General features: G+C 45.5%; 1 protein-coding gene across 1 annotated transcript in view; it reads right to left on the bottom strand.

Annotated features, from left to right (window-relative positions):
• POU2F3 (POU class 2 homeobox 3) overlaps positions 1-22,712 on the bottom strand; it is a gene marked incomplete at both ends in the record, with an annotated part of 78,905 nt that overhangs the window by 14,446 nt on the left and 41,747 nt on the right. The window contains 3 exons of the mRNA XM_082844342.1: positions 141-223; positions 2,471-2,573; positions 3,814-3,918. Of these exons, the coding sequence (XP_082700468.1) occupies positions 141-223; positions 2,471-2,573; positions 3,814-3,918 (291 nt within the window). The remainder of the gene's footprint in view (positions 1-140; positions 224-2,470; positions 2,574-3,813; positions 3,919-22,712) is intronic.

Consider the following 22,712-nt stretch of genomic DNA (forward strand, 5'->3'; position numbering starts at 1 on the left):
TGAATTTGCCCCCATGCCGACTGGGATAATCCCTCGCGATTCCCTCTTCCCAGAGGGGTAAGTGTACCGTAAAGTGGGTGGGGGAAGCCTAGGAGCTTAACTCTGTCAGGAGCTGGGACAGGAAGAACGTGGGTGTTTACCTGGGACGCCAGGCCAAGCCCCGTCTGTGGGAGGAGGAGAGAGCTTTGCTGCTGTGGAAAGGAGAGAAGATTTGACTGCAGACCTGGGTGAAAGGGGAGGAACAAAGGAGCAAACAAATCAAATCCAGGCCAGCTGAAAAGACATGCTCTACAGCTTTGGAACCATGATAACTGTCCCCGCCCCCCCACCCCCACCCCACTACCTAATCATGTCCATCCACCCCGCCTCCAGCCTTGTGGCGAGGCCCCCATGGGCACTGTCAGGATTGCCACACACAGGTGGAGGCAAATCAGACACAGGGATACACAGATGTAAACAGCAGTCCCCAAACCAGTCCTTCTGCCTGCCCGCCTGTCTGGAGTGGTGCAAAGGCTGAGGAGGGTCAAGGCAACCTGCTCTGGGATTTGAGAACCAGGCCTGGAGAAACCCACGGGGGAAGGAGATGTGGGGATGACTACTAAGAATTCAAGCTGGAGCTGAGGGTTTCCGTTTTGCCTGCAGAAGCACCTGGGATGGCTACAAAGGCCTAGCCTGATCTGCAAAGATGCCGGATCAAGGCAATGGTACCATATAGCTCCAAAGGGCAGCAGCCAATTGGCAGAGGCTCTCGGCAGGACCCAGACATTGAACACTTGGGAGGAAAGGCTGAGAGAGAAGGGAAGAGCAGGGGGCAACTCTACCTGGTGGTATGGACTCTACCTGCTCATTGCACTGCCTGAGGATCGCTTTCTCCAGGAAAACTGTCCATGAAGGGCTCTGCCTGGATGGTGGTTGTGACAGTGGCCTCCCTCTAAGAAGAGCCACAGCCAGGAACTCTCACTCTCACTGTGGGAATGGGGCCATCAAATTACCGAAGCACACGATGAGGCAGGTCACCCCAAGCACTCAGCACACAGCAGAACTTTGGGCTCTCTGTCGTCCCTAAGCTGTTCTGGGTCACTGATGTGTAGATCTACTGATGCTGACCGTTTTGCTCCTCAGTCTAAAACAACCAGGGCTTAATTTTTCGTTATTAAAATACATAGGCAAAAAAGCTCTTGTAAGGAGCCCTGTACTCTGAGCCGGAAGCTTGAGTGCTAATAGTAATCTGACACTTATGTTGCCTTTTGAAATGTACAAAGCCTTCTCACATGCATTATTTCAAATAACTCTAATAAGCTTGTGAGGCAGAGTTTTACTATGATTTCAGTTTTAGGGAGGAGAAAATGGAACCGCAGAGAGGTTAGGTAAGTTTCTCAAGGAGACACAGCTAGCAGGGGACTTTTTTTTAACCAGTGAGTTTTTCTGATTCCAAATACTAAACTGTTTCTTTCCCCCTGTGTCATACACTGACCTCATTGGTTATATGCCTGAGCCAGTTTCACAACACCGCCTTTCAAAAAGAAACAGAGTGAACTGTTACCTTCCCTTTCCTATTCCAGAAGTATGATATGTACTGTTTTCCAAGATAAATACTCACAGGTTCACATATGTTCTCATTCATCATCATAATAACACTCTGAGATGACTTGGTAACTAAGGATAACTATAACTTGGGCAGGTGCTAAGGACAGAAGGCAGAGTTACGTTTTCTTTGGGTTCTGGGTTTCCAAAGCCTCTCCTTGGGATTTGTACAATGGAGGGAAGCTTATACTTCATCACTTTCAGCCCTAGTTGGTGGAGATGGGAGAGGAAGAGGCAGTACAGTGCAATGCCAAGAACATGGGTTTCCGACAGACTTTTATGGAACTTTCTAGTAGGTCACCGGTGACATAACACAAGGTTATTTTGAAAGATGTCAGGAAAATCACTCCGCAGAGCTCCTGGCATATCATGCTCAAGAAATGTTAGCTATTATTGTGAATATTCTAATCTGTTTGTTCTTGGCCAAGGAGAAGTTGCCTGTGAGTAACTTCCCTGCCAAAGAAAACCTGAAAACGCTCTCCACAGCCTGTGGGCGGCACTGCCGCTCTACCCAAATGGAATTCCAGCCTCCCAAGGGTGGAAGTCTGAGTCCACGTCCACAACCTGGGGAGATTTCCAAGGATCCGGGACGTATCTGTACTGCGATTCCCAAGGAGCTCCTCCTTCCTTGTTCTGCCCCAGCTCCTGCCACCCTTGCGCCTTCGGTCTCAACTGGCCATGAAATTGAGGACGATGGGAGGGGGAAGCAGAAAAGGAGACTCAGCCTGGAGGGCCACGCCAGGTCGCTTCCTCGGGCCCTGAGGTGGACAAGCCGCTCTTAATACTAGAGGGTGAGCCAGTCAGCCACGCCCCACACTTGGGTCCCAGCAGGCAGAAGCAGATCCTTAGCACACTCATCTATGTAGAAGCCCCCAGGGTTTCTCACCTTGCTGCCCAGGCTGGGACTGAGATAGCAGGAACTGGGAGACAGACTGGAGGTGTCCGGGAACCAGCACAAGCTGCTGGAGCGGGTGGAGGGAAGCCATGTCCTGTGCAGGGAGATACAGGCATCACAGAATTTACAAGCTGCAAGTGTGGGCTCCATCTGCCCGCCGCCCATCTGTCCTGTGGGTCTCCATAGGGACCTTGCCCTATGCCTCTGTATCCCTGTGTCTGACACATAGCAGCTACCCCATTAATGATGGTGTTGTTACACCTCCTGCACTGAGCCGAGCTGTGCCTTGCTTAAACCTTGCCTTGTTATTTAACTTTTTTGTGTATCAGAAAGGTCTCCCAGCTAGACTGGTAACGCCCCGAGGGCACAGGCTGTGGGCATTACCCATCTCTCAGAGGTTTATCCTAGAAATGACATGCAATCCCAATTTTCTAATTTTTTTAAAAAAAATCTCACGCCACTTGATATGCTAAAAGCCGCTTTTGTCTTGGCCATTTCCTGGTCCTGAACCTTTCCTGGAGGAAGAGGCACGTTATTCGTTCTTAATAGAACCACTTTGATTAAACAGAAAGTCCGTTTCCCCTGGGTTCCTCCCTATAGCCCCCAAAAGGGAAATACTACTTCCCAATACCTGGGGGATCTGGGAGTCACAGACCTAGACCCCCAGGGTTCTGTGACCCCACAGGACTGAGCTTAGGTCTGTGCACAAAGGAAAGACTTGGTAAACCCTTGCTGAATAAAGAAGTGAAGGAATAAATGCACGTTCTAGTCTTAAATATTTCCAGGGAAGGGTCGGCTCTTTCCTCCCCTGGGAATCCAGATCGAGAAAGGGGCTTGCCGCGTGGACGCCCGCCTTCTCAGACATTTGTCGTTACTATTTCAGGTGCCTCTTTATTCCTACTAGTATGACAAAACCTTGGGGGAGGAGAATGGGCTTACTGGGGATGGAGATGCTCTGTAACCACAGCAGCAGCTGTCATCATGGGGCTCCCCTGAATACGGCTGGCAGACCCCAGCCCCATTGTTAGGGGCTAGCTAACCCCATTGTAGGGGTTAGCTCCATTGTTTTGGCAAGATTGACTCCTATTTCTTCCCGAGAGGTGGAGACCTCCTTCTTCCCATAACTGGCCAGGCTTCATCTTTCAGAGGATTTTTCTGTAGCCCAGCCCCCCTCCCAATGCAGGCCTCCAAGTTTCCCTGAAGGGGATTTTTTTTAGCCCAATCTGCATTCACTGAGAGCCAGATCTAGAGGTGAAGCATTCTGCAGGAGGCTTGACTTAAACTCACTGGCCCTCTGAGAGGATCAGGGCTTCCCGACTCGGGCTGCCATTTACCCCAGACATTTGGTTTCCAGGTATCATGGCAGGTCCTTGACTCAGGTGGCATGGCCGATGAGAGAGGGTCTGCTGCAAGGAGTCACTGAGGTCCTCGGTTTTAATCTGTAAGTGGAGGCAGTGGGGAGAGCATCAGTTCTGGGCCTCCCCAGGCAGACAGAAGTAGAAACTTAGAGAAGACCGAGGCAGGAGATAAGGGACAAGCCTGGAGAGTCAAAGAACTAGCTCAGCGTCTACTGGGCTGCAGCTTGACTTTCCTGCCTGCGTGAGCCCTTCGGGCCGGGGCAGCTGGTAAGGGACAGAGGTGAGAGTCTCTCTGGAGTAACCATCCTCGAGATGGGGAATCCACCTGGATTGATCGTTCCCGAACACCATTCCGGGGCATGTGCTGGTACATAGTGCAATATATGCTCTTCCTCACTGAAACGCCAAAAGACGAGGAATTTTGTAGTGACTTTAGATATTTCTTTTCGATTCCAAGGTGATGTTCTTTTTTCTTGGGGGGTGGTATGTTAGAATTTCTTTTAGGAAATGATGGTGATCCTAAATGGTATTTTAAAAACTCCCCACTTTCACAAATTAAAAAAAAAAAATTGGCAACCCTTTACCAATCTCCTTTATATTATGTTTTTTTATTTTCCTGGTCCACGAAATCCCAAAGTCTGGGAGCCAGTTTCCCCTCCGTCCCCCCTTGTTTTCCACACTTGTCTGCCCTCTGCGTGCTGAGCTACCTTTGCAGCTGGCCTCTTCACCCATGCGGCTTAGGTGACAGTCCTTGCCTGTCTCCCTACAGGCGGGGACACGTCTCCTTCACAATCACTGCTGTAGTTGCAGCCTGAGGGGACTGTGGTGGTGTGCAAACTCTCTCCAGCCTCCACCACCCTTCGGTGGCAGCACCAACCAGCCACCTGTGGGCTTTCCAGGTGTCCAAGGCCAGGGCAGGGAGCATTACTTGTGCCCACCCCTCTTCCCACCCTGAGAACAACTACAGCAAGTCCCCTACATACGAACCTTCAAGTTGCAGACTTTCAGAGATGCGAACATGCATCTGGTTCCAGCAAGGAACCAGAACCTGTGCCATCACTGTCGGGCGTGAGTGACATTGCAGCTTGTCCTCCGTCTCTTATTGCTGACGATGCGTCAGCTCTACCGTCTCCCACCTCCTCTCCCTCCTCCAGTCAGTAACTCTTCTTGTCTGTTCACTCGATGCCAGCCCCTGTACGCCAGCGGTTGTACTGTACTACTGTACTTTTCAAGGTACTGTACTGTAAGATTAAAAATGTTTGCTTTATTTTTTGTGTGTTATGTATTATTTGTGTGAAAAGTATTATAAACCTATTACAGTACAGTACTATATAGCCGATTGTGTTAGTTGGGCACCTAGGCTCTCTTTGTTGGACTTGTGAACAAATTGGACTTAAGAATACGCTCTCAGAATGGAACTCATTTGTATGTAGGGCACTTACTGTACCCTCTTTCAGCGTTTCAAGAAGTCCATCGTGGGGATGGGGGCGTTGGGTAGGGAGTATGCAAGTGACTTTGGATTCATATAATATGGCAGGGAGCTTGGGATCTAGACCATACCTTATAAAAGACATTGGGCGACCCTCTGATGGAACCTCCTGGCCATAGCGACCCTGGCTTAAAGCATTTTCATGGTCTATACAGGGAATATCACTGACATCCTGGAACCTTTTCTGTATTAGTTTACCCCAAGGTAAAGGTTCAGACTAACAGCTCTACTTGTGTTTAATCGCTGTGGAAGAATGGTGCTCTGGATTACTCAACCAAGAGCTCCCTTTGGTTGGAGAGTTAGGAAGATCTGGTTGAGTGACAGAGACTGAGGAGGGAGCTCACGTCCTAAATATGGTGCCTTGTACATAGTGGGAACTGAATGCATGCTAACCGAATAAAAGACGTAATCAGAATCCACCTCTCCATCCTTCAGCGGGATACAGCGAGGAAGACATCAAACAGGGAGCTAGAACTTGTTTCCAGTCCTAACTCTGACTCTAACTGACGATATAACCTTGAGCAATCATTTCACATCTATGAGACTTGGTTTCCCCATCTGTTGTATGATTCTACATCATTTTTCTTTCAGTCCTAGAATGGAATTATAAAATTCCAATTCCGTGGTGTATTTGGCAGAATCTGGCTAGTCCACGTTGCTGTAGTGTTCTTAGATAAAGCAGATCTAAACAGCACTAGGAAGTCCTAGTTGCGCCCAAATTGGTAAGAGGATGCTTCTTTTAGGGACAGTCTTTACAAATCACTCCTCTCTTCTCTCACCTAAGGAGGCTATTCTGGAGTCTTGGAAGCAAAGAAGAGGAAGGGAGAGTGTCAGGAAGTAGCACAATGGGGGCAGAGAGTTAGACATCAGGAAAACTCCAAAGGCGTTGCCCCCCAGGAGTGATCTCCAGGACAGCCGCCATCCCTACCCCCAGTGCCCTTCAGCTCTCCCCACCCACACTTGGTATCTCCATCTAAGAAGCTTGCTGTCCTAGTTCTTCCCCCAGAAATTAGAGTTTTCACATTCTAGATTCCGGGGAAACATTTGTTAGCAGGTTTTAAAAAGCTCAAAATAGATGGTAAACTACTTATTTCAAACCACCACCAATCTTAAGCTTTGCTCAGAGGGGAGATTTTACTTAAGGGAAGTCTCCCTTCCCCACATCTCCCTTCTGCAACCCCCTCCTTCTCCTGGACGTCCCTCATCCCGAGTGGGGATAGGTGAGGCAGGATGGAGGGGGACGGAGGGAGAACATGGAAAATTGGAGCTCAAAGCACACTGGTGGAACCACCGCAGGCAGCTTGGCGTGGCTCCAGCTCAGAGGCAAGTGGCAGGGTTCCTTTATAGACTCATTATGCGCAACGGGGAGATAAGGGGGTGCAGCTATGACACAGCTTGAAAACATGTGCTTTGCCTCCAACCTGGGTGCTATCTGTTAGAATCAGTGCCAGGTCTTCCTGCAACACTTAATTTCAGAAACCAGCACCACCATGAAAGAAAACTCACTCTTTCATCCGCCTCCTGGATCAATTGCCCTCCAAACTCTTTTAGGGGCACTGCCGACCTCCCACTTCTGAAAATGAAGCGTCTGATAGCAAAAATAAATCCCTCTGGGTGTTAGCCTGGGGCGTTTTGACAACTCTGCGTGTTCCTCTTCTCAGTTCTTGCTTTATTAACCTCTCACTCTTTCATTTTTCATAATTCATTACCCCTTGTGTGTGAGCTGCTGACGGTAAACCCCAAAGGAGACAATCCTAAACAAACCAACCTGAAAGACAGTGAAGCAGACCACTTCTCCTGTGACAAATTCTAAAATCTCCACTTTGGTCGGTGGGTCTCAGAAAGAGCAGAGCTGTGCCAGGAGGAGAAGAAGATACAGCGGCAACTCTGCCTGCCCTCCCGACCCCGGCACACTTCTCCAACAATTCTCTGAGAGTTCAGGGGCTAGCTAAGACAATAAGAAATCAAGTCCCTTCCAAATCCAAAAAGCCCTTTCGCAGCTGTCGAATGTAAAAGATTGGAGCCTTTCCAGGCAACTGGGTGTTGGCCGTGGATTGGGAAAATGAGACAGACTTCTGTTGGATCTCATTGACTTCTAATGTGAGAACCGGAGGCAAATTGGATGAAGACCCAATTTCCCCCGTACTTGTGAAAACCCAACCAAACCCACAGCCTGTCTGGAACCGTGAAGATTGTCTCCAGGGTCCCTTTGGAGCTTCTTCTCACGCAAGTGAAATATTTCTCCAGGCCCTGTTTGGGATGGACTAATCCCTGGGGATGTGGGCCACCACAGAGGCCTCTGCCTGCTCACAGCCATCGGTCATCCCGTCCATACGTTAGACATGGCTTGTTAGTTCAGGATCTTCTCCACCCACTGAGCTGTGCAAAGGTGTTACACTGAGTCTTGGGCAGTGACCCGGGAGGTAGAAAGGTATCATGGGTGATTATCTTTTCTAATCCCAGCAAACTCCCCGACATCACCTGCTTTAGAAAGAAATAGCCTCATTCTGGGAAAAGAGAGCCCCTTCTGAGGAACTGGAAACCCTTCATACATTCCTTACTTGGCTTCACCGCCCAGCCAGGAAGTGTGGGGATGAGTGTTTATCTTCCCATCTCACAGAGACCAGGAGTGCTTCAGAGATGCGTGTAAAGTTACACGACAAGACACTGGCTAAATGCTACAAGACAATGGTCCTCTGACCCTCCCCAGGCACTCTATCTACAAAACAATACTACAAACATCTCAGGGATGGGAGAGAGAACAGACCATAGGTGATGTTCTGGCCCAGACCTACACTTGGACCTCCTTATTAACCATCTGTTTGGGGTCATGCAATGGGGCTGGAGTACTTAGCCTTAGCCCCCTCCCCGGGACATTTCACATGGCACTCTCTTGGGGGGGAAACAACTCAACATTAATGAATATATCACTGGCGATGAAAATGATCAAAGCTGTAGTGCCAGTTGCATAACTCGTTTGTGGAAAGTGTTTCATAAACATTTCACAAGAAGGAGAATTTCAAAGCGTGAACATCTCCCAACCTGCCTTCAATTACAGGCAAGATTTTTTTTCTTTCTTCCCCCCTTCTATACGTCTCCCTAGCAGTGAGGAAGAGTTTCTGTTTCGTAACTGATCTATAAAAGGGTTGACAAACGTTTTGCTCATGAAAAGATCCTAAAAATATATTCCAAGCGGTAGAGTAGGGCAGGCTGGTAACTTATCTCAGATGAACAAGGCTGAGAGCCCCCTAAGAGATGCTGGCTGTATTTTTGCTTGGGGGACTCTCCTTTCTCCATGGCTCCTGGCCGCTCCCTATGACTCCAAGGCTCCTGCCTCTTTGGATGCTACCCTGAATTACCTGGGGAGATGGCCTCATCCAGTCCCTGGTCTCTAGTCAGACCTACGACAGACCAGCCTAGGCACACCTTTGCCCATGCACATTGGGGTCTTCTCCTGGAAAGCATCGAACTTCTAGACAAAAGAGTGATGGAAGTGAGGAGACATGGGGCCCTTTAATAAACATACGGTTTCTTAGGAGGCTGGAGCCACTTAGAGTTGTTCCCTCCCGAAAAGAAGCTTTCCAAAGAGGCATCCTTGTTTTTCCTGCTTGTACCTCCTCTGGAAAGGCATAAAGCTTATCAGTCATGTTGTTTAACGCTTTGGCTTCAGTTCTTAGGGCACAGCACTGCTAGTGCTGACACATATCTGAAAAAACCCCATCATTTTAAGCCCATAAACATTTTCTTCTCCCTCTGGCATATAGGTCCGTGCATTCAAGTTTTAAAACTCTAGGAAGGAGCTGTGTTCTCTTTGAGGACACATCCTCCCAGATATTTTTGGTGCCCAGGACTTGAACAACTTTAACGATTGTACCACTTCCCAGCCCTCGGGAGATGCCAGCAGCGTCTGCTTCCAGTGAGGAGCTGGATTGATGCAAGTTCTCTTTTTTGACCCAGATCTTTTTTTTTTTTGGCCACGCCATGCAGCTTGCAGGATCTTACTTCCCTGACCAGGGATTGAACCCCGGGCCCCAGCTGTGAAAGCACCGAGTCCTAACCACTGGACAGCCAGGGAATTCCCAACCCTGATCTGTCTTGAGTCAGAGTCTTCTGGTTTTCCTGGTTTCCTACCTGTTGGACAAGGGCACAGAGCTACCTTCTCTGGTTCTTTGGCTGGGAAGGAGCGCCACACAGAACTGTTGATTCGCCCACATAGATGGCAGTTCTGCCCCGCAAGAAGTGGAATGGCAGGAGGTGGGGTGGGGTAAGAAATGCTGAGCACGGTCTCAGAATCAGACTCTGAGAACTGTTTGCCAGTGGCTCTTCTTGGGAATCATCTTGTGTGTGAGTGCTGGGTGTCATCACACTGGGTTCTTTTGCATACATTGGGTTGCCTATCATGGGAAGACTCTGTAATCCTTTTTAGAGCAGGGAATGGAAAAAAAAAAAAAAGAAAAAGACATCCAGGAAACAAGTACAAGGTTCAGAATCAACCAGGAGACCTGACTTCGGGCTCTGTCCCTGCCTCTAAAAACCTGCATGATCTAATATTTATTTACTTCACTCATCCATGTAGGCCTAGATTATGCCTCCACAAAAGGAAAATAGATGAGATGGAATCTACTTAAGAAATTTGGAATGTATAGAAGAGAGAGTGAGCATTGACTTGTGAGCCTACAAGTGTGTTTATTGTGTCATTAGACCCATTTTGCAGATGAAAAGACTGAGGCTTGGAAAAGTGAAGAAACTGGCTGAAAGTTACACTGCTGGTAAATAATAGATCTGGGATGTCAATCCACATCTATTTGATTCCATAGTTCTTCTACATAAACCTGACTACCATGTGTGATAGAATCATAGACTCTTCAAGGTGGCTTAGCGCGGATTGTGTCGGGTGCATGCAAGACATTCAACAAGTGTTGATTCCCTTCCTTCTCCAGCAGAACTGGAAGGAAATGTAGATATCACCTGGTTCAACTGGCTCATTTTACAGCTGTGACTCCTGATGTCCAGAGAGGAGAAATCACCTGCTCAGGGCAACACAGCTAGAGCTGCAGGCCAGCCAGGCCTGGAGACTAAGGCAGGGCCCCTGAGGACTGGTCTCCTAACGCTCCACCCAGTATTTGGTCCATTCCACTGCACTGCAGCATGGCTCTATCTTCTATCTCTATCACTCTGATGTTGTTGCCTATTCTGGCTCCTCAAGTAACTCAGTAGTAACCCTAATCCCATTGCTCTAATAAGATTTAATCTCAGTCCCGATTCAGAGTTCTCCGTTACTACACAGGGTAAGGTTTAGACACAGATAAAGCACACATCTACTTGATGTGTAACCTAATACACTTGGTTTGAGAACGAGCATTCCGTATTCCCTTGACTCTCACATGGATGAATTAACTCCAGGGGGTTGATATTTGCTTTTTTCCTCCCTCATCATGAGGAAGAGAGGTAGAGAGGGGAAAGGCAAGGCTCAGCCATGCCATGAAATCCTCACGCCAGTGTACATTTTACTCTGGGGCCCAAAGGGGACTAATGAAAGGAAGGACAGATGCCTTGCTCGTCCCGGACACACAGGCACACACGCACACACATGCATGCATACACACCAACCTGTGACTATAAAGCGCTATACAGATTAGCTCCAAGAGCATCAGTTCGAGAAAGGGAAAAAGGAATATTTTTAAAGCATTTTAGAAATTAAAATCACTTTCAAAAGGATCATCATTTATTCTTCATGATGATTCAACGAGGGAAAAAATCTTATCCAACCATTTATACAGATGTAGGAACCAAGAGTAGGAGGAATTAATATGTCCATCACACAGCCAGGAAAAGCAGAGCCTGACTTTCTATTTGGGTCTTTGGCTTCCAGGCCCTCTTTTGCCTATACCACTCTGTAAGGCGGCCCCACTGGGTTGCCATCCAGAATTTCCCATGTAAAAATGAGCTTGTTGACCTCTGCTTCCCCATGTGCCATGCTGTTTGCACGTGTGGTGCACAGTTGGTGTAAACATTTCCATCCACAAGTGTAGCCTGGGACTTTTACATGGATGTGAGGCTGACATAGTTATCGAAAGCAAACTTTCAACAAGTCTGAATGAGATTCTCCTCGGCATCCCCTGGGGAACTGCCTGTGACCTGGAAGCCTGTCTCTGAAAGCCTGAGTGTTGGCTATAAATGCACGTAAAAGACTTTTCCCTGGTAAGATTCATATTTGAGAACAGTCCTCTAAGTAAGGCTGAGGCCCTTATCTCTTGTATTCTTCTTGTACCCCAAATAAAACGAGGCACCTCTGTGGCCCTCTGACACCAGGTCTTCTCCAACAGCAGTTGGAGTAGACAGTCCTCCATGTGGCATGCTTTAAACAGAGGTTTTCCTGCCCCATAAAGGTCCCCTTCCCAGTTTAGCTCAATAAATATTTGGTATACACCCATTGTATACCAAGAGGAACTGGGACACAAAGGTGAATAGGACCTTCCAGATGAATTAGGAGACAGCAAGTAAAAAAGCAATTACCTAGAGTGCAGTACTTACAGCAATGGGAAGGCAGTACAGTGGTCACATGGAAAGGTTGTGATTTGCTTTGTCAGGGCAGAGGATAGCTAGAGAAAGGGGAATGAGGTAGGAAGTCTCCACGGAAGAGAAGTGAAGCCTCTGAGGAGCCCTGAAGGACAAAGACAGTTTCACCAGGAGAAGATAAAGCAGGGCATGCCAGGAAATGGGAGCAGCTGGTACAGTCACAGATGGTGAAACAGGGCTTCATGTTCAGGAGCGACAAGCTATTCAGCGTCACAGCAGCGTGGGGTGGGAGAGGCCTGGGCAAACAGCCAGGGCCTGACGACAGAGGTCCTGTGGGTCACACAAAGGAGTCAAGGCTGGACTCCGGGGCAAAGTGTAACTCAAGTAAAGGGCAGGGACACGCGAGAGTTTTGTTTAGTTCGATTATGTTAACAGCTGTGTGGAATATGCATTTGAAGAGAGGACAACTGTAAGTGGGACAGCTAGTTACAAAAGCTGTTTATTGCAATAGTCTAGGTAAAGAACTGACGAGGACATGCCTAAGGCCAAAACAGTAAGAACGGAGAAGAGGAGACAGAATGGCAAGTTTTTAGGATAGAAAATGTATTTCCACCCCTAAAGGTTTATCCTTTATAACAAAGAACTATTTCAGGAATTCTCTGTTGAATGCCTGCAGGACTGAAAGAACTAACACAGAAAAAATTCTGAAAGAACATAATCCAACTGCTAATGAGAGATGGAGTGGAGGGTATTTGGGGTTTCAGAAGGTATTCACTTTCTAAGTTAAATATTTCCACAGTGTTCAAATTTTTAAAGGTAATTATTCATTTTAAATTAGAAAAAATTAAGATTAATCTTAATTTAAAATTAATATTAAAAATAGTAAGCACTCAAAGTTTCATTAGTCTGTATGGAAGTTCTTAGTTTATGAGGTATTCAAGTTAGTTACAGTTCCCTCCTTTACCTGGTGAAAGGGAAGTCTTGAGAGGTTTAGGGGCACAGTTTCTAAATAAACACACATATATGCAGATATGTGTATTCTGTGTGTGCGTGTGTTGTGTATGTGTGTGTATTTTTTTTAGCAATAACTGGGAATCCATCTCCTTCTTCTGCCGCATCTTGAGTCATTGTCTACCAGCAAGCAACACCTGTAGGTCTGTGGCCTACAGACCTCACTTATACCTTTCCATGATGTTCTACAGCTTACAAAGTACTTTCAAACATATCAGTTTGGTCTATTTTCAGAATATTCCCATGAGATTGAAAAGGCAAGTGATGCTATTCCTGTTTTACTGTTGAGGAAAACAAGGTTCATAAAAGGTAAATGGTGTATCCAAGGTACATGGCTGGCTAGCAGGAAAGCTCTGATTTGAACTCAAATTATCTGATTTAAAATTCAACACTTCTTTCAAATTTCTAGGATTTTCTGAGGAAGTTTCCCAAATAAGTGGATTTTCAGTCACTGAAATATATTTCTTACATCTCCAAACCCTTTATTTCAGTTTTGGATAGATACTTATTGGTTTCATTTTTGAATAGAGATCTTGTATTTTATACATCTCTACTTGCCCTTAAAGAGTACTTGACAAAGATATCACAAATAAAGAAAATTACAGGCCAGCATTACTGATGAACATAGATGCAAAAATCCTCAACAAAATATTAGCAAACTGAATCCAACAATACATTAAAAATATCATGTACCGTGATCAAGTGGGATTTATTCCAGGGCTGCAAGGATGGTTCAGTATTCACCAATCAATCTGCGTGATATACCACATTAACAAATTAAAGAATAAAAAATTATATGATCATCTCAATAGATGCAGAAAAGGCTTTTGACAAAAGTCAACAACATCCTTCTACAAAGACTCTCCACAAAGTGAATATAGAGGGAACATACCTCAACATACTAAACGCCATATATAACAAGTCTACAGCTAACATCATACTCAATGGTGAAAAACTGAAGGCATTTCCTCTAAGATTAGGAATAAGACAAGGATGCCCACTTTTATGCAACATAGTATGGGAAGTTCTAGCCACAGCTACCAGACAAGAAAGAAATAAGAGCTATCCAAATCAGAAAAGAAGAAGGAAAACTGTCGTCACTGTTTGCAGATGACATTATACCATACATAGAACATCCTAAACACACTACCAAGAAACTACTAGAGCTCATCCATGAATTCAGTAAAGTTGCAGGACACAAAATTAATATACAGAAATCTGTTGCACTTCTATACACTAACAATGAACTATCAGAAGGAGAAATTAAAACAATCTCATTTAAAATCACATCAAAAAGAATAAAATACCTTGGAATAAATCTAACTAAGGAGGTAAAAGACATGTACTCAGAACTGATGAAGGAAACTGAAGATGACACAAACAGATGGAAAGACACACCATGTTCATGGGTTAGAAGAATTAATATTGTTAAAATGACCAAGGCAATCTCTAGACTCAGTGCAATCACTATCAAAATACCAATGGCATTATTCACAGGACTAGAAGAAATAAAATTATTTGTTGTATGGAAATTTGTATGGAAACACAAAAGACCCGAATAGCCAAAACAATCTTGAGAGAAAGAACAGAGCTGAAGGTATCATGCTCCCTGACTTCAGACTATATTACAAAGATACAGTAATCAAAACAGTATGGTAATGGTACAAAAACAGACACATAGATCAATGGAACTGAATATAGAACCCAGAAATAAATGCACACACTATGGTCAATTAATTTACAAAAAAGAGGCACGAATATACAATGGGGAAAAGGCAGTCTCTTCAATAAGTGGTACTGGAAAAGCTGGACAGCTACATGTAAAAGAATGAAATTAGAACATTTTTTTCACACCATATACGAAAATAAATTCAAAATGGATTAAAGACCTAAATGTAAGCCCAGAAACCATAAAACTCCTAGAAGAAAACATAGGAAGAACACTCTTTAACATAAATTGTAGCAATATTTTTTGGATGGATCTATCTCATAAGGCAAAATAAAATTTAAAAAAATTAAATTAAATAAAATAAACAAGACCTAATTAACTTAAAAAGCTTTTGTGCAGCAAACAAAACCATCGACAAAACAAAAAGACAGCCTACTGAGAATATCTTCTCCTATGGGAGAAGATATTTGCAAATGATATGACCAATAAGGGGTCAATATCCAAAATATATAAACAGCTCATACAACTCAATATAAAAAAAAATCAAGCAACTCAATTAAAACCTGGGAAGAAGTACTGAATAGACATTTTTCCAAAGAAGACATAAAGATGGCCAACAGGCACATGAAAAGGATGCTTGACATTGCTAATCATTAGAGAAATGCAAATCAAAACCACGATGAGATATCACCTCATGCCTGTCAGAATGGCTATCATCAAAGACCATAAATAACAAATTTTGGTGAGGATGTAGAGACAAGGGAACCCTTGTATGCTGTTGGTGGGAATGTAAATTGGTGCAGCCACTGTGGAAAACAGTATGGAGATTCCTCCAAAAACTAAAAATAGAACTACCATATGATCCAGCAATTCCACCACTAGGTATATATCCAAAGAAAATGAAAACACTAATTCAAAAATTCTCCAATGTTCATTCAAATTCCCCAATGTTCATAGCAGCATTATTTACAATTGCCATGATATGGAAGCAACCTAAATGTCCATCAACAGATGAACGGACAAAGAAGAAGTGGTATATGTATACAATGGAATATTAGCCATAAAAAAGAATGAAATTTTGTCATTTGCAACAACATGGATGGGCCTGGAGGGTATTATGCTTAGTGAAATAAGTCAGACAGAGGAAGATGAATACTGCATGTTATCCTTTATATTTAGAATCTAAAAAATAAAACAAATGAATGAATATAACAAAACAGAAACAGACTCACAGACAAAGAGAACAAACGAGTGGTTACCAGTGGGGAGAGGGAAGGGGGGAGGGACAAGACAGGGGTAGAGGATTAAGAGGTACAAACTACTATGTATAAAATAATCAAGCTACAAGGATATATTGTACAGCACAGGGAAATAGCCAATATTTTATAATAACAAATGAAGTATAATGTATAAAATTTTTGAATCACTGTGTTGTATGCTGAAACTAATATAATATTATAAATCAACTGTGCCTCAATAAAAAATCATTCAACACATCTTTCAAATTCCTAGGATTTCCTGAGGAAGCCTCCCCAAATAAATGGACTTGCAATCGCTGAAATCGATCTCTTGTAGCTCCAAGTCTTTATTTCAGTTTTGGATAGATATTTATTGGTTTTGTTTTTGATATTTATTAATGTATTATATACATCTCTTCTTTCCCTTGAATAGCACCTGAAAGATAATTTGGTCAATGACTCAATCTTAATTGTGAACTCTTTTTAGAAGCAATCATGCCCTCGGGGACACTGAAGTGCTTGGCCTCTCTGTTGGCAGTAGCACTAAATGGCCCTGAATTGCCTCTTTTTGTTTTTGCAGCTCTGCTTTTTCCAGGTTTTCTGCCTCCTTTCTCACAACCAGGTTTTTATCCTACTGTTGGTATCCTTGCTTCTAGCAGCCCCTATTTCAGCTCAACTTCGCAACTTCTATTTGCTAAGGGCTAGAAAAAACAGATAGTTAAGTTTGTTATAACTGTTTCTAAAATAAAAGTTAGAGGCTCTGAGAAAGGGTTTGGCTCCAGGTCTCATTTGCTTCCTTCTTATTCTCAGCTGGATTCTAAATTGGTGAGGCTGCTGGCTCTCTGGATAAGTGAGGCACTGCAGTGGCTCTGTGTAGCTGTTTGACATGGGGCTCGCCCTTTGGCTCAAGTTTTACTGACTACGTATCAATCCTGTTACCCTTATTAGCCTGCGACAGGGCTCCAGGCACAATGGTTGGCTGAACCCACACAACTGACAGTGTAAGCTAAATTCTCTAAGGCTGAGGAGCTGTTACCAAATTTATTGCCAAAAGGCGGAGTAAACTTGAGCCAAGGGACTCTCTGACAGTATATCTGTTTCCCTACTTACAAAAGGAAAATCATCTCTGAGTCTTACCCAGGTCTCAAGAGTTAGGGCTAAATGTCTATAAAACCTATTCTAGGAAGAGCTTTCCCTGCTTTTGTCACCAAAACGATATGAAGTTAATGATTCTGCACATTTATTAGCTGGGACACCTATATTGCTTGTCTGTCACTTAGTAAGTGCTTAATTAAATAGATGCAGAATTGATGTATAAATACTTTCAATAATCCTTGAATTTAGGAAACTGGGTCTCAGAGAAGTCAAAGGATTTTCCAAAAGCCATACAGCTAGAAAGTGGCAGAGCTGGAATTTGAACCTACGTCTGACCAGATCCAGAATCAACCCTCTTTCTATTGTATCACACTGACTTAAAAAGGCATGCCAAACTAGGCTCATTTCCTTTTATACAGGGTTCTTAGAAATGAGGATCAGGTGAATGCTGCGATTATTGTATGTATACATATATACATGTCCCTGGAGGTCAAGGTGGGGTCATAAGGGCTGAGACAGTGTTAGTTAATGAATCAATGCCATCCAGGAGGGATGTCTCCAATGGCATGTCATGGGACTCTCTTCATCATCCAGTCTTGTTAAGAACGTTATCAGTACCTTAGAGTATGATGATGTACGTGCCCTGCATACATCTCTGTATGACGAGCAGCGCTAGCTAGTACCTTGCACAAAGACATCAAGGTTAAAAAAAAATCTTGAAATTGTGCAAGGAAGGGAAGAAAGTAATAAGATAAAACATAAGAGCAACTGTAAAAATCTTTTACTAAGAATATGAAAATTAACTGTACAAGTTGAGGCAACAGTACAGATTTTTAAAAAAAGACTTGAGAGGTGTTAACTGACCCTAAGAGCATGTAAGTTGAAAGTGTGATACAATTATCTTTTAAAAAATCTGTAGGGTAGGCTGTACCATCCTAGTACAGTAGAGTATGGAGGGAGGTTCCCCTACTTAACCATGCAAGTTCAGGCGGAACAAGGCCTGCCACTGTCTTACCTGGGCTTGGAAAGAAATCAGGGCATGATAAAGATATGGTACCCGCTCCACCAAGTTTTGTTGAATGAATAAATGGATGAATGAATGAACCGAGGGTCCCACTGTGCTCTGGCCTAGCCAGATATCATCTGGGTATTGAAAGTTGAACGCTTGTGGATACCACACTTAAAGAGGGTGATTGGAAGACCAAAACCTATACATATAAAGGCATCAAGGCGCAAACAAGTTCAAAGAGTTTGTATAGCATTGTACAAAAATATTTGAAGTAACCTAATGCCCGTTGATAGGGCAATGGAACAGTAAAATTACATGGAAACAGTAGAACAGTATGTGGTCATTAACAACGATCATAATCAATCCTATACGTACTGCCACGAAACAATCTATAAATCTTATTTTTAAATTTCAAAAGAAAGTCTCAAAAGAATACACACTGTATAATTTATACCTACCTACATATGTACCTATATATGCATTTTTAAAACTCCACGTATATTTATACATTTCCGTTTGTATTCATATCCATGTACGTGCAGAAAGAAGATTCTTCTAAACACATACACACCACACTGATAAGAGGCGTTTCCTCTGGGAAGAGGGCTGAGGCTGAACAGGGAACAAAATTCTTCTTGTTTATCTCTATTATTAAATATTTTCACAAGCAAGTATACATAGCGTTCACGTACTATGTGTGTAATTGCTTTAAACAAGGCAATCAGAAACCTGATACGTGAAACTATTGAAGGAATTCTGGATGTTTACACAGAAAGGGGAAGACTTAGGCGTGAGAACTCTTCTCAGATACTGAACGGCTGTCAAGTGAAGGGGATGGACTCGGGCCTTGGAGCTGAGGCAGGCAGAGTGATGACCACGGGGGGACCATCACAGGGAGGTTGATGGGGTCTATCAGGAGGAAGAACGGCCAAGCATTGCAACCCGCTCAACCCTGGAGGGGGCTGTCTTCTGGGTGGTGAGTCCCAAATTCCTGGGAGAGCTTTGGCAGAGGTGTGGAGCCGGCGTCCATCTGTCAGGGGTGTCAGCAGTGGAACATGTGCCCCAGGAGGTAGGTTAGGCTGGAATCACACTGGTTCCTAAGCTTTTGAGGCTCCTGACAAGTGAATCTTTTTTTTTTTTTCAGACTTCAGAGAATACTCTTTTATTTTGCCAAATAATATTAAAGTAACCAGTATCACCTACTCAGGTCATCATTTCATTACATACCATTAATATTTTAATACCAAAAAAATGCAAAATCTCAGACTGTTAAAATTGAATACATTGAGCGCCAGACTGCAGAGGTCTGTGGAACCCTTCTGGGAACAGGGGGACAGGTGCTAAGGGACCCTTTAGCCCTAAGGGTTTATGTGTCTCTAACTCACTCCAGAGTTAGAAGCTCAACCCATATTTGTCTCCACAGTTGACGAAAAATAAAGTCACAGTGATATCAGATGTCACTGGATATCCCCAACCACACTTTCCATTGAAGTGGCCGGGAGAAGGCAGTCCCAGGAGAACCTCAGTCCTGCCTTCCCTAAGGGCCATTTGTCAAGGGCCTATTCTGGCTTGAGGTATATAGCTTGGTACTGAACTCTCAACCTCAAAGACTTTAAAAAAACTAGGTTAGCCAGAGTCCTATGTGCAGACCCTTGATCCCTAGAGGGTAGGCCTTGGCACCCAGCACCCACTGAGCAAACAAGCTAAGACGCCTCATCCAACAACTCCCGGGGCCCAGCCAGCAAGTGGTGAAGTTGGGAAATATTTCCCAGAGCTCACTGGATGGAGCCCACCACACACGCTACCTGCAGACACCCAGCAAGCTCACCTCCCTGGGGAAAGGGGTGCGTTTCTGCGGATGGCTGGCTGAAAGACGACAGGGGGCAGAGCAGCATGAGGAGCGGAAGGCCCTAAAAAGCAGAGAGGTGGGAGTTCCTGGCACCCAGGATGGAGGGATGGGCGGATAGGTTCATTCCGGCTATCCATCAATCCATCTACTCAGGAAACACTTATTGAATGTCTGCTCTGCACCAGGCACTGCTCTACCGTAATCAATACAATATAGACTGTTTCCTCAAATATTTCCCATCTTCTGGAGGGCTACCTGGAGAAGAAGACATTTGAGCTGAGTTTGGAAAGATGAACGAGGGGCTGGCAGGGCGATGGGGAGTGAGGGGGCGGGGCGGGGGCGGGGGTGTGTGCGGGTAGAGAGGCCAGTCCTAGGGCTCATTCAAAACAGAGCGGAGCTGGAGCTCGGTGCTTTGTGACCACCTGGAGGGGTGGGATAGGGAGGGTGGGAGGGAGGGAGACGCAAGAGGGAAGAGATATGGGAACATATGTATATGTATAACTGATTCACTTTGTTATAAAGCAGAAACTAACACGCCATTGTAAAGGTGCTGCCTCTTCCTTTATTCCTCTCTACTTTCAGGACACTTCCATCATTTCAAAGAGGCTCATTTCCCGGCGGTACTTGGAAGTCCTTAGGACGGGGGAAGGAGGGGGCCTGGGGTTCCCTTGTGAGGTTAGACTCCCCCGATCCTTCTCCCGCCCACGCAGGATGGGGCAGCCCACACTAAGAGTGCTGGGCCCTTGCTGAGTGGCCAGATTCTGGGCAAAGTCCCAAACCCCAGGTCCTGCCATTCCCCACCCTGCTTTATTGCAGAAGAGTGTCTGTCTCTTCCAGGCCTCGGGCCAGGCCAGGCTGGGGAGTGCCCTGATAGCCAGGAGGTTGTTCTCTGCCCCGCCAGGCCCAGTGTAAGGGGAAGCACCAAACCCTCAGAAAGGAAGTTGGCTCTGGTTCACTGCAGAGAGGAAGGGACTCCTTGCCTTTGGGTGGCTGCACTGCTTTCTCCTCCAGCGTGGTGTTAACCCTTTCTGGCCTGGGGGCTCTTACCCTAGCAGCCTCACCTCTGAGAGGCCCAGCCCGGGACACGGGGCACAGAAACACTCCACCACTGGTCCCGGCACGAATCAACATCTATCCCCAGGGACTGGGTGTCCAAATCTTTCTGGGCCTCAGTTTACCAGCTACCCAACTGGCCTGCAAACCCACTTCCAAGCCCTCAAGTGAGCCAGTCCACAGTGATGGGGTAAAGTTTAAAATTTTCCTTGTTAGGATCACACACTTTCTTTGAGAAGATGTCATCGAGGGAAAGCCAAATTGATATGTAACTCACTTTAAGCAAACCCTATAAATGATGCTTGGCTCCAACTGCCTGTAAAAGGGCGTGCTTTATTCTCTGAAAAGATCCAGTGTAACATTTCTTTAAATAGCAGGCTCTTGGTGGAAAAAAAAAAAAGAATTTAGTTGATAAAACTTTGACTTAGGTACAATATTTCGGGAACCACCCTTTTAGGTATGGTGAGACATGCCTGCATTTACCCGGCACCAACTGAGTCTGGCATATTTTTCTTATTATTCCTCTAGTAACAGGCTGAGTCAGGTACAAGGGCACAAGTAAGAGCACTCAGAGGGATGCCAGCAGTTGAGGGGAAAATGAGCAGAACTGCCATCTGGAAAACGGTGAACCTCCGGCCTTCAGAGGATCCCAAGGGCAGAGCTAAGAGGAAGCGCAAGCTGGAGCCAGGCTGATGTGAAACGGGGCATCTAGAACCAATCCTGTTGCAAGAGCAACAAGAGCCCAGTTTATTGAGCACTTACTATGTCCCAGACAGTTTATACTCAAGATTGCTTGTAATCCTCCTCCTAACAATACTATTAGGTTGACGCTATGATTTACCCCTTTTTTACAAAGGCAGAAACTGAGGCTTGGGGAGGGTGAGTGACCGGGTTCCACAGCTTCTGTTGGTAGAGCTGAGATTCAAATCCAGGTCTGTGCGACGCCAGAGCTGGACCTCTGACCACTACTACACTGCCATCTGCAAGCCTAAAACCAGACACCCTGCAACAGTCCATGCCAGCGAAGTCTGTGGAGAAAATGTTAGAAGATGCCAGCTCAGGGGAGGGGCTGCCAAGACAGAAAAACAAAACAGGGTGTGAACCAAGGATCCTTGGGGGTTGGGAGCCAAGGGTATTTTAGTGGCCTCGCAGGGGAGAGGGAAGGGAGTCCTGACACTGGATCTGAACAAAAGCAGCAGAGGCCCAGGCGGCGATGCGGGCGATGGGGTCAGCCGATTAGTAGAATAAGCTGGATTTGCAGACAGCAGACCAGCACTGGACACAGCGCCTATTATCAAGTAGACACTGAATAAAGGTACATTGAGTAAGTCCTGGCTCTGCCACTTAATTGAAGTCACTTTATCATTCTGAGTCTCAGTTCCCTTGTCAAATGAGAATGATAACACTTGTTTAATAGCTATTGTGAGTTAAAACTTATTGGCTTAATGGGGTCCTCTGTAAGTTGTCAGGCAGAGGGGGCCGTGAGATGGGATGTGGCCTGGTAGGGAACTGAGCAGCTACGAGGAAACAGCTCCTGAGCCCTAAGGGCAGCCTCCAGAGCCATTCTCAGGCTGGACTAGGAGAGGGAAGTTTGAGGTGGAAAAGTTTATTTTCTGCCGCAGCTGTGATTCTGGGAGAAGGAGAATCTCCCAGGTACTAGAGCTGCCTCGACAGCCCTCTGACAGGGGGGCAACGAGAAGGGCAGGTCCCACCCCCTGCCCTGCAGGCACACACACAAGAAAACGCCCCTCTCCTCCCTGCACCCTTCTCACGCACAGGCCCAGGGAGGTGCTCCTGCACTTGGGGTAGGGGAACCCTCTGGGTAGGAACCCTTCTTCGCCCCACCCTTCCCCTGGCAGCCTTCCCTGAGCCTGCAGATAGCATCTCTGCCATGCGAGCTGGCAAGCCCCGGCCGCGAGAGGTCTGCGGTGTGAGCATGAGGG

This window comes from Leucopleurus acutus (assembly GCF_964270905.1).
Source record: "Leucopleurus acutus genome assembly, chromosome: 8".
Lineage (NCBI taxonomy): Eukaryota > Metazoa > Chordata > Mammalia > Artiodactyla > Delphinidae > Leucopleurus > Leucopleurus acutus.